Raw genomic sequence first — 12,834 nt, forward strand, 5'->3', positions numbered from 1 at the left:
CCCCTACTTAAGGACACCCGACTTACAGACAACCCATAGTTACAGACGGACCCCTCTGCCCCATGTGACCTCTGGTGAAGCTCTCTGGATGCTTTACTATAGTCCCAGATTGCAATGATCAGCTGTAAGATGTCTGTAATGAAGCTTTATTGATAATTCTTGGTCCAATTACACCAAAAATTTTGAAACTCCAATTGTCACTGGGGCAAAAGAAAAAGAATTGTCTAAAACTTCCATTATAAAATATACAGTTTCGACTTACATACAAATTCAACTTAAGAACAAACCTCCAGACCCTATCTTGTATGTAACCCGGGGACTGCCTGTACTAACACCTCCTGTTTACCTATAATAAAAATATGCAAATGAGCCAAAAGGCACAATTTAGTCATTTTTAGGATCTGGAGGAATATGCCAGGTAATGTGAATTAACATTTTGTAAAGTAGTGGCGGAATTCAGAGTGCTGACAGAGGAATTTTAAATGACATTCCTGGTGGCCGGATAGCTCTAAATTTAGGTGAATACACAGATATAAGACAACACAATACAAGTAACACTGTGTCATTATTTAACTAAAATTAAGCCACATATACTTATATATTTCTATCTGCCAAATGCCAGTAGAGTGAGAGAATTGTTAAGGCATTTTTATTACTTTCAAAATTTGCATACACTAAGTTTACTATGCCTTTAAACAATTTTAGACATAAAATATGATGTAAGTAGTGAAACACCCTACTTCTTTGTGTAACATTATAGGCAAGTCTAAAGAAATCATCCAAGATATCAGGAAGAGAATTGTTGACTTGCACAAGTCGGGTTTCATCCTCTGATGTGATTTACAGATAACTGAAAGTGCATCGTTCATCTGCACAAACAAGTTTAGGTTCAGTTTCCCAGGGATGGATGTTCCTTGGCCTAAAATGTGCATATCAACCCAAGAACAAAAGCAAAAGACCTTGTGAAGATGCTGGCTGAAACTGGGAAGAGTATCATTATTAGGTGAAATGAGTACTGTGATCAACATGATACAGTGGTTGGAAGGCCACTCTGCCAGGAGGAAGCCATTAGACATAAAAAAGGCACATTAACCCCTTCCCGCCGCAGCCCTTTTTAGTTTTTGCGTTTTCATTTTTCCCTCCCCACATTCAAAAATCTGTAACTTTTTTTATTTTTCCATGTACAGAGCTGTGTGACGGCTTATTTTCTGTGTAATAAATTACACTTTATAATGATGGTATTAAATATTCCATGCCATGTACTCGGAAGCGGGAAAAAAATTCCAAATGCAGTGAAATTGGTAAAAAAACGCATTTGTGCCGTATTCTTGTGGGCTTGGATTTTACGGATTTCACTGTGCGCCCCAAATGACATGTCTACTTTATTCTTTGGGTCGGTACGATTACGGGGATACCAAATTTGTATAGGTTTTATAATGTTTTCATACATTTAAAAAAATGAAAACCTCCTGTACAAAATTTTTTGGAGGGATTTTGCAATCTTCTGGCGCTAATAACTTTTTAATACTTTGGTGTATGGAGCTGTGGGTGGTGCCGTTTTTTGCGGATTTTGATGACGTTTACAATGTTATTATTTTTAGGACTGTACGACCTTTTGATCACTTTTTATAGATTTTTTTTTTAAATGGCAAAAAAGTGCAATTTTTGGCTTTGGGCACGATTTTTCGTTACGGAGTTAAACACAGTGAAAAACCATTATATTTTGATAGATCGGGCATTTTCGGACACGGCGATACCTAATGTGTTTATGATTTTTACTGTTTATTTATATTTATATCAGTTCTAGGGAAAGGGGGGTGATTTTTTTTAAACTTTTTTTTTATTTTTATTTTTACTATTTTTCAGACTCCCTAGGGTACTTTAACCCTAGGCGGTCTGTGGGATCCTATCATATACTGCCATACTACAACATGGCAGTATATGTGTATTTTACTGATAGCACATTGTAATGAATGGGTTAACCTGAAGTAGCTTCGGGTCTTCGTGAGTAGCGTAGTAGCGTTTCCAAGTATAATAAATAACTGCAAAATATTTTGCATATAAAAATCACACACTAATCAGATATCAAAATGGAAGATTGATATACTCCAGTCACATCCTAGATACATGGTTGTCACTCTGGATGTGCTGGAGTATCAGAGATTACCTAATAGAAGATATCTGCTCCAGATGTGAATGAAAGATCAGGGATGATATGATGGCAGGGATAAGACTGCAGCTCTGGATGTGTGAATGGAATATGAGAGATGATATAACTATGGATGTGATTTTATTATCTTGGATTGTAATCATCACTGAAGTATCAGATATGATCTAATGCCTGTAAAACACATCACAATCAAAATCATATTAACACATGCATAACCAGTCATATAGTAAGAATGTCCTTTGATGTCTACAGCAATCAATCTTAGAGCTTACAGCTCATATCAATGACAGCAAATTAAAAAAATAGAAGCACAGCTGTGACTTATTACTTTATGCAACCCAATGAAAATCCATACTAACCGCCACCATATAATGGCTCCTGTAGTTTGGTGGTTTCTAAGGGTATTTTAAGTGTGGATGAAAATTTACAATGAAAAATAGTCTATGACATTCCCCGAATCACAGGAGGCAGCTGTGCAAAATTTGTTCATTGTAAATGTGATGGTGTAGATAGTGTGTATAGCTCATTAGTCTCCCCCAAACTGAGGTATGTTAGGAGAATACTGTAAACCATGCAGCAACATCATGTCTGGCATTAGCCTCAGTGCAGAAAACAGGGTGGAAGAATACAATTGTTGCAACATAAAGCTAGACATAAAAGAAAATTAAAATGCTTCTTCAATCTTTCCCCTCAACTACTATATGTGCTTGGTCACAATTACAACTTCTGCAATCCCATTAAGCTGCAACTCAAGGGAGGACAGGGTATCCCTCCTATTGCGCTCTTTTTTTTTGTGCGACTTTTAAGGCGCAGAATCAAGCAGCATACCAAAGTAGCTGCCACAAGGATTTAATGCAGTGTGCTGGATTTATCTTTGTAGCCAAGAAATTGTGCCCTGAAATTGCCCCATTCTTGTGCCTAATAAGTCACAAAACAGAGCATGCTAGAACCATACGTACTTTCACAGCTACTATTTGGGACTAAAAAGTCACACTCAGAAACAAAATGTCAAAAAAGCGAGACTAAACAGGCAACTCATCACATGTATCACAAAAAGAAAAAACTTAAAATACACTGAAATGATTAAGTAGGCCAACTTCAGGAAACTTGAAAAAGTGGCAACCGAAAAACTATGATGCATGTGCCCCTGGGTCACTCAAATAATAGTGGGTGGTCATACTGATTCATGCCAACAGATGCAAGATTATTACATATCCCATTACAGTAAGGCAGGTCCTTTCCATGCAGCTGAGAGAAAAGTTATATGGGCTTTATCAATGGAATTGCAGTGCTAGTTACAGTCAGTCTTATTTGTATAAAACAGGTTCTGTTATATTCTATTACATGTAGAAGATGATAAACTCGTTCTGTGAAATTCTCTCATTCTCACAATACAGGAACTTGATGTGCTTGACAATAGTGGCAGCTGTCAGAATGAACATCCATCACATGTGAAGCTTGCAGCAGGTGAAGCCAGAAGACAACATCATTGAGACAGGAGTCATTGGTTGCTAAATTGAAAACGACGACATTTCTGAGAAATATCAGAGGTTTTTACAGGGCCACAACCATATTATTACAGGGGTAACATAATATGGCGTAATTTAAGACTGTCTAATCATATTTTGCACCTCCTACCAGTTGGCTTAGTTTACGCCTGAAAGCTGCACCAAAATTCATGCATTAGCAAACCAAATTTTGGTGCATGAACTTTTTGGTGCAAAGCCAATGCCACCTTTTAATAAGCCATGCCCATTTGTCTAACTAGTCATAAAATTGCCTGAAAACGGTCTAATACCCTTGATATATGTGGCACAGAAATCTATTATTACGATAGAAAACTATTGTAAAGAGCTTGATAAATGTGCCCCAATGTGTCTCCTTCCCTTCTCCTACCTTCCACTTTTTTCACTCCTACACACTATTCTCTCATATTTCTGAGTTTTAAAGATTGCTCAAATTGTTTTATCCAGGGTGATACAGCAGTGCAACTCCCGTAAGTCCTGCAGGAGCTGCAACACTGGATCACTTGGGATAAAACACAACACAGGCAATCTGAAAACATAACAATGAAAAAATTAAAAAAAAGGTTTTGGAAGATTGGGAGTAAAAAAATAGAAATGCAAAAACGGAAAAGGGCTGTGTTCTTTAAAGGTTAAAATACTCTTGCTCTAATTCAATGAAACTATCTAACAATAAGACTTTCATTGTTTCCCAGATGGCAACCAATCAGAGCTTATCTCAATTCTACAAAGTAGATTAAGCAATGCTTGATTGGTTGCTATGCATGGACCTTCGCATTCTAGGACTTTGGTTTACTGGTTATAGTTTATATTCATTGACCATACACTTCCATGGTAACATAAAAATATGAAATATGAAAATGACTATAGTTGGTAAAGCAAAAAAGCTTCCTTTATACCGGTTTACATTTCCATTTAAACCTTGACAATAAATCTTTAATATTCCTTCATGTTATAAAAATAAAAAGCGAGGTATTGACAACACAATTCAGAATACAGATTTCAGCTTCTTCGGTTCAGCAGACACAGAGGTCAATAAATGCCTATACGCACAACATGTAGCTGGTCCTCCTGACAGCTAGCGAGTTTAACTGCATTACAATTCCATTACAGTATACAAAGTATGACCACAAGATAATACAAGATATCAGCGCAGCCAAGGCTGAATTGTAATTTACCCCCACAGCAATGTCAAATATCTATTTATTTAGCGTAAACCTGAACAGACAAAGCAAATAAATCATCAGTGGCCTTGAAGACCCTCACACTGACAGCAGCAATTATTTAGCTGCAGACCTGACGGGGTTAACTTGGATTATGTTTGGAGACTATAAGCCATTTGCATGGTAAATATTGCAGTATGTGCATGGTCAACAGTAATTTATTCATCTTGTTCAAAGGAATAGCAAATACAACCAATGTATGGATATACTGTCTTGTGGGTTTCTTGACAAGATCTTTGTAATAAATAGTGCTGTAAATCCAGAAATGTTATCTACGGCTCTGTTCATATCTGAATTTAAAGGGAATCAGTCATTAAACCTTCCAATTCAGTTTTTATTATAAAGATCCATAACTCACATTTTTATTAAATTAGTTTTAAAAACAAAGCATCTAGCACCATGCCAGTGGCATGTTTTCTCTTCTCCAATGTCTCCCTCAGTACCTTTTCCCCAAGAATTTTTTCTTCAGCGAGTCACACACAGCCAACATCTCTCTCAACTCCTTCATTACCCCCTCCCTCAGGAATGTCACAAATTGACTTGCTGAAGAAAAATTTCTAAGGGAGGACGGAATGAGAGAGCTGAGAGAGACGTTTGTTGTGTGACTCAACAAAGAGAATTCCGGTGGGACAGGAGAATGAGGGAGCTAAGGGAGACGTTTATTTAATAAAAATATGAACTAGGGATTTTTGTAATAAAAACTGATTGGGAAACAGTAAGTAGACTTCTGTGGAAGATGTCATTAGGTTTAATAGAGAAAACCTGATGACAGGTTCTCTTTAACCTTTTCCATCAGAAAATCGATTTAAAAGCATGTTATCCATTTTTGGAAACATTCTTACATATATACAGCATATGATTTGTATATACAGGATGCAAAATACAGCAAGACCTCGAGGTTAGTTGTTTTGATGGTAACAGTATTTATTTGCAAGTACAGCTATTTGTACTAAGGCTTTTTGGTGCTGTTAGTGTATATAGGTTTCAGTGAACTCACGTAAAGTTTAGAAAAGTCTCATTTATAAACATGGCGACTAAGACAAAGAAAGGCAATACAATGTTTCTCAGCAGCAAAAACTCATCAACATGTAAAAACAATGAACATTAAACACAAGAATCCAGCTGCTTCTTGCAGCAACTTTATGACAGACACAATGCCAGGTGGGCTACAACACATTTTGACTCTCTAAAAGTTATTGCATATTAAAGTCTTTATCTAAGACAAGAGCTTGGAAACCAAGGTCAAAAAGGCAGTGAAGGTGTGAATTGGGAATTCAAGATTATTATACATATATGGGCTCCAGCAATCCTCATATGTTTAATCTTCACCATATTAACACCTGTAAAATCAAGTGATCCCAGGCAGAGCGACACAGAATTTTAGTGCCATACATTTTCATAAATTTCTTAAAATTTGCACATTTTCAAGTGCATATGTGATTTTTAAAACAAAGAAAAAAAAAGACCATTATTATATATAACCCTTTCCAGCACTGTACAGTAATAGCACATAAAAGTAAACTGATAATTTCAGCACCATACTAAACTGGAGGTGTTGTACATGACAGCTGGGTCTAACAACTGCCTCCAGTTCAGCCATGTACCAGAGTCTATTGTTTCATGCCTAAAGTAGGGCCAGAGATTAAGACACTGACAGGCAATAACATAGAGAAATTATTGCAGAGTACAGTATTATTAGCACAGCCAAAGAATTGTAGGTTTAGGTTCAAGAAGGACTCAATAAAATTGTAAAAAAAAAAAGCATAAGGAACATATAAAAATACTATGTAAGGAAAACAATTGTTTCTTTTCTGTTGTGTTTCTTAGTCTAATTGTCTTTGTTTTGCTGGTATTTCCTTATGTTTTGGATCTCCCATTTCTTCAAGCCAGTTTGCCAGATGAGTATTTGCACAAAAATGTGCAACTTTTTAAACTTAACATAATCAGCAACCTTACATGAAAATACTTAAATAAAAACTGCCAACTTTTTTTCAGAATTAGTTCAGTTCCCAGGAGTACAGTCCTCTTACAGTAGCTCTACCCTGACCAAGACACTGGCGGATCCACAAGCCATGGCAATAACGTCAATTGTTTCACTGTGTAGCTAAAAGGCTGGTACTTGGTGAGATAGGACAAGTTAAGGCAAAGAGGCAGAGCATTTTCTTTTCATGATATTATGAAAAATACGTATAAAACTCATTTGTACCTAACCTGTGTGCAATAATGGCCATTTTACCTGTGTGTCTGCCTACCCCAGGAGAATTTTATGCCAGAAGCCTTGTTTTCTTATACAACATTCTCATTGTAACAGAATCGATTATCAGGCTTGCTCTCTATAGATGAAAGACCTATGGGGATATTTATGCATGTATTCCACTGCACAGGAACACTTGTCCATAAACAAGGAACAAATCAATAGGAAATGTTCATCATATAAAGAAAACTCAATACAAATAAAGAGTTAGTTATCCAAACAGGATGAACATTTATTAAACTATTAAATCAGCCGGTACTGAAAACACTTGTCGTAGACAGGCTTTATATTAACAGGACACAGTTTTCTCTGTTCAGTCATAGATATCAAAAATACAGATATAGAAAATCACACCCATAATCTTCGGTATATTATTCAGTAGGCAATTTTATTCTATTAACCCCTTCGGGACTTTGCCTATTTTTGCCTTTAGGACGCGGTCCCTTTTTTCAAATCTGCCCTGTGTAACTATAAGTGGTTATAGCTTTGGAACGCTGTTAGATATCCAGGGGGTTTTGAGTTTGTACTTCAAATTAGTTTAAAAATTTTGATGAAATCTTTTGTGTTTAGTTATAACCCCCCACCCTAAATTTCACAAAATTTTGGCAAAAATTTGGCAAAATTCTTTATTTTCAATGTTCTAAATTCTCTACTTTTGATGCAGATAGTCATAGCTCCCAAATAAATTCATTACTTACATTTCCCAAATGTCTGCTTTATGTTGCCATGTTTTTTATGATTCCAAATATTTTACTAGAATGTTACAAGGCTCAGAATTTAGGTACCATTTTTCACATTTTATGAAAAATCAGCAAAACCCGTATTTAGATGGACCTGCTCAACTTTTAATTGACTCTGAGAGCCCTAAATAATAGCAAGACTCGTAAATTACCCCATTATGGAAACTACAACCCTCAGTGTATAAAATACCACTTTTGAGAAGTTTAACCCTTTAGGTTTTTCTTTAGGTGTTAAAACAAAACGGAGGTGCGGTCTACAAATTGTAATATTTTTTGACAATACATTCATTTTTGATGGAAAGCTAACATTTGAATTGGATTAAATAAAAAAAGACTCCACAAAGTTTGATACCCAATTTCTCCCTAGTACACTGATACCCCATATGTGGTGGTAACCTGCTGTATGGGCGTACGGCCGAGCATAGAGGGGAGGGAGCGCCATCCAGATCAGATTTGCATTGTAACATTCTGCAGGCTATACATTTTTTTTCTTTTTTTAATGTTACATAATTTTGGGGCATCTATAGCTAATTGGTGAGATTTTATTAGCTCTTGGAAATTAGTGGAGGAAATGAAAATCATCAATTTTTTGGAAGATTTTTTTGTTTTTTTTTTTGGCCATTTACCACACCATAAAAATAGTATATGATTTGTATTCTATGGGTTGCCACGATAAAGAAAATACCACATTTATATAGATTTTTAAATTTTTTTTTACAAATTTCACTGAATAAAAAGTAATTTGGCGAAAATGTTAATTTTAGCATTACCGTCTTTTTTTATATGAATAACTTTTTTATTTGTCGGCTGATCGCGGGTGTTACAGCCCGGTGTCAGCTGTAATAGACGGCTGCCAGTCGCTGCTTCTGGTGCAAGCTCCATTCGTGAGCCGGTGCCTGAAGTGGGACGTTGTAGAACGTCCCGGTGCGGTAAATATCCCCCCTCAGGGACATACTATAAAGTCCTAGTGCGCGTAGGGGTTAATTTATTGTTCTGTTTCTGTTATTGAACAAAGCACAGAGCATGGCCTGTATGGCAGTGCAGGAAGGTTTTACAGCTTTGTGGTGTGAACCCTAAAAAAGCACTTACTTTCTCAGTCTTCCTCTCTTCTGCTTTGCATCCGGTGTTTGTAGGGCTGGCAGTTGGCATACAGTTGACAGGGCCATTTTCAGTACTTATGCTGGCAGCACTAACATTTGGAGGCGTGATGGCTGCTGCTGCCGACGTTAAAGGGATAACTGGCCGGCTACAGTGTACTGCAAGTGAAGTCTGTATAGAGGAGTGCTGCTGGGAAATGTGCTGTGGAGAATTGTGTTGGGATTGTGGCCTGTTGGGGCTTGCAGGAAGTCGAGATGGGGAACTGTGAGTCCTTATAGGTGACACAGTAGCTGTGGGACGTTCTTGAGGTTGAGCAGAAGGATGTGCTACAAGAGATGAAAAAATACAATGAACATAACAGTACACATCATTTACTGTATAATCAATACATGTCTATATGAGCACTACATAATACCCTGTTATGTCTTCATATGACTATTACACAGTCTGATGCTGGAACAGGCAAGTGCTGATCACTGAATTATAAATTAATAGAATTTATGTTTTCACCCATCTTTCTTGGCTGAGAGGCATCTGCGTAAATTCCTATATCACTGATCCATACATAGTAAACGGTTCAGACTAGGACAGTGGTGGAGAACCTATGACACACATACCAGAGGTGGTACTCTGGGCCTTCTTTGTGGGCAGGTGGGGCCATCACCTTGCAGTCCCAGACAGCCCAGGATGTGTAGCAGTCAGCACTATTTGACAATTACACACCCTGGGCTGCCTGGTTTTTGCAGGAAGAGTGAGAAGGTGCGGTCAGCTATTGGAGTTCCAAGCCCGTGATTCATCTCCCCTTCCTCTTCTTTCCTTCTTTCAATGGTATCTGTCCTCATAGGGTTAAAGATGTGATAGAGCAGGAAAGATTTAGTTATTGCTTGGTAGTTTGCAATTACAAAATGGCTTTTGGCTTGCAGTTTGCGCACTTGGTCTCTGAAAGCTTTCACTATTTCTGGACTCGTAGGACATACTCTTTTTAAGGAAATGGACAAATGGTTATTTAAAAAAACTGCAGTCTACATTGATCCATTAAAATGTATTGCATTTACTGTAGCTGTGTGCTGTCCATTAAAGAAAAACGCATATCATGTGAATGACTCCGGAGACTCATAGTAGTTGGGCAAAATAACAAATTTAACAAAGATTAAATACAAAGTGAATACAGCTATGTGTCCTGCTTAAGGGTCTACAAGACTGTATAAGGATGATTATTATTAACCAGTAATACTACCACAGGCTCATCCTTGTCGCTGGGTCAAGAAGAAATGTCATCGGTTTTATATTAACTAAACATCCTTGGTTGTGGTAATTACTAATACTACATTTTAGTGTGCTATTCTGGAATATATTAAATGGATGGCAGGGTTTTTTTTGTACATTTATGCTGCTATACAGCAACATCTTTTAATTTTATTCTTCTACTTACCCTTCTGCACAGAGGTGCGTGAGTGGCTAATAGTTTGCTGGTTGGAGATCTTAGATGAATTGTTCTGAGAAGATGTTGGAGATTGGTGAGCATGTATTTGAGGTACAGTAATAGGGAGAACTGGTCTGACAACATTGGTACAATTTGTCATCCCACCAGGAGACGCATGAGAAGCTAATGGAGAACTTCTGCTTGTTAGTGGAACCCCCATGGTGCAGTTTCGTGACTGGGCAAGTCCAGCAGGCATCCTGCAGCAGTAAAACAAAAACAAGCAACATGACATTAAATCCTGTAGCCTCCAGCTCCTGATAATATTTCTATAACATTATGTGCTCTCCAAGTTTTTTTTGGAGCAAAATTACTTTACAACTGTGTAGAAAAACAATTTATAATAGGAGCAATCAGACAATTGAATGCACAAGTCATGTAAATAAACAAAAAAATATTGTAGAAAAAAAAGTTTAAAGTTTAAAAAGAGCAAAAGAAATGGTGTCTTTTGATCATCCACTTTTTTAAAGTATAAAAATGTATTATGTCTCCACTTATTTATGATGTATGGTGAAATTTAGAACAATTTCCCTGGGAAAATTTCATATGTAAAAATTCTATGGTTGAATAAGGTTGAATCTTAAACATTTTTTCCCAGAAAGAGTTGAGAAGAAATGGATCAATTATTTAATCATCATACTGTTAGCTCTGCTAAATATAGGGGAAGATGAAACTCAGAATGTTTTTTTTTTGCTCAGTAAAGTAATCTTGCTTAAACGGAACCTGTCACCAGGAGACCCATTTTTAGCACTCCCCCAGTCCCCACAGAGCATAATACATACGTTGCCAAAGTGTTTTTGTATTAAAAATTGGTTTTACAGAAAAAAAGATATGTTATATTGTACCTTTGATTAGCATCTGCTGCGTGACTAGGCAGTTGCCCAATGGGAGGGGCTGGAAAGGAGCAGTCCCCCCCACCCTTGGGAAACTGCTCCTCCATGTAACCTTTTCAAATTTATGAAAACACCCATCACTAGGGTTTAGCGACGCCCCCTGCTCCTCTACAGCCAATCCCAAGTGAGGGGAGTTATTCATATATTTGAAAAGGTCACATGTTTCCCAAGGGTGGGGGGGAACTGCTCCTTTCCAGCCCCTCCCATTGGGCAACTGCCTAGTCACACAGCACATGGCATTGAAAGGTACAATATAACATATCTTTTTTTCTGTAAAATCTATTTTTTATACAAAAACACTTTGGCAGTGTGTGTACTATGCTCTGGGGGAGTGCTAAAAATGGGACTGGGGGAGTGCTAAAATGGGTCTCCTGATGACAGGTTCCCTTTAAAACCAAAACCCAGTCCCTCAAACAGCTACATTGGGTTAAAAGAAATAAGTTGGGCCTCTTGGTATGCAATAGTGAAATAAATTAGGAAAAATATTGCTTAGTTATTAAATGTGTTCTCAGGTATCAGTGCTTTGAAGAGACCTTCCTATTAATGCCATGAATGCCACTTTCATAGTTTAAACCTGAGTAGTAAAATAGCAGCATAGAGAAACATGTTGCTTTGTGCATTTTCTGTTCTCTATTATTTTATTATCATCATTAGTGTCAATCTAAAAAATCCAAGTACAATGTAAACTTGGGCTAACAATAAAAGAGTGCTGAACACTGGCCGGATCCTCCCAATCTATCAGCCAGCAAATGTCAGCAACATTTATAAATATGGATTTATGCAAGAGATAAAGAAAATAAACCTCCTTTGTGAGCTCACTTTGAAGCTCTTTATTAGGATTCATAGAACAGATAAAATGTGTTTCATACATAATTTTGTATTTATTCTACATATTTTTTTTAAATGAAAAGAAACTGACCTGTTGAAAATAGCTGGAGCCATATAACAGACCTAAGTGCTGCACAATTGTCGTAGGGGCTTTGCTTTACATTTCAAGAAAGCGGTGCAGAACTATTAATAGAAGTATACTGGTATATTCCCTAATATCCTGCCTCCCACACGTACCCATTTAAAAGAGCAGATAAAATCTGTGTAGCATACTATGAACAACCATCTTTAATTCCCCTCTCACAGAATATACAGCTTGACAGGATGAGTGATACTGTAATATGATCCTCCTTCTTTATTTGGCTTATTATTTCCTCTGGACAGCCCTTTAATTTAAAATTTTTAGCAGATTTTACATTTTTAGAAAGAACTTGGTGAATAAAATAACAAGATCAAAAACAAATTTTGTAAACCCTCCACACCCATACCAATCCAGGACACTATACTAGCATTTATCCGTACAACAAAAAGCTTTTAAAAATAAGTGAAAAACAATGCCGCAATTGTCATTTTATAGGCATCCTTCACACAAAAAAATTATATCAATTGCAATCAAACATTTTTA

At 36.9% G+C, this 12,834-nt stretch overlaps 1 protein-coding gene across 2 annotated transcripts in view; it reads right to left on the reverse strand.

Annotated features, from left to right (window-relative positions):
* SH3RF3 (SH3 domain containing ring finger 3) overlaps positions 1–12,834 on the reverse strand; it is a 334,768-nt gene that overhangs the window by 21,415 nt on the left and 300,519 nt on the right. For both annotated transcript variants that reach the window (XM_072135807.1, XM_072135805.1), the window contains 2 exons: positions 10,441–10,688; positions 9,000–9,334 (listed from right to left, as the gene is read on the reverse strand). In XM_072135807.1, coding sequence (XP_071991908.1) covers positions 9,000–9,334; positions 10,441–10,688 — 583 coding nt within the window. The remainder of the gene's footprint in view (positions 1–8,999; positions 9,335–10,440; positions 10,689–12,834) is intronic.

Source organism: Engystomops pustulosus, chromosome 2 (assembly GCF_040894005.1).
Source record: "Engystomops pustulosus chromosome 2, aEngPut4.maternal, whole genome shotgun sequence".
Classification (NCBI taxonomy): Eukaryota; Metazoa; Chordata; class Amphibia; order Anura; family Leptodactylidae; genus Engystomops; species Engystomops pustulosus.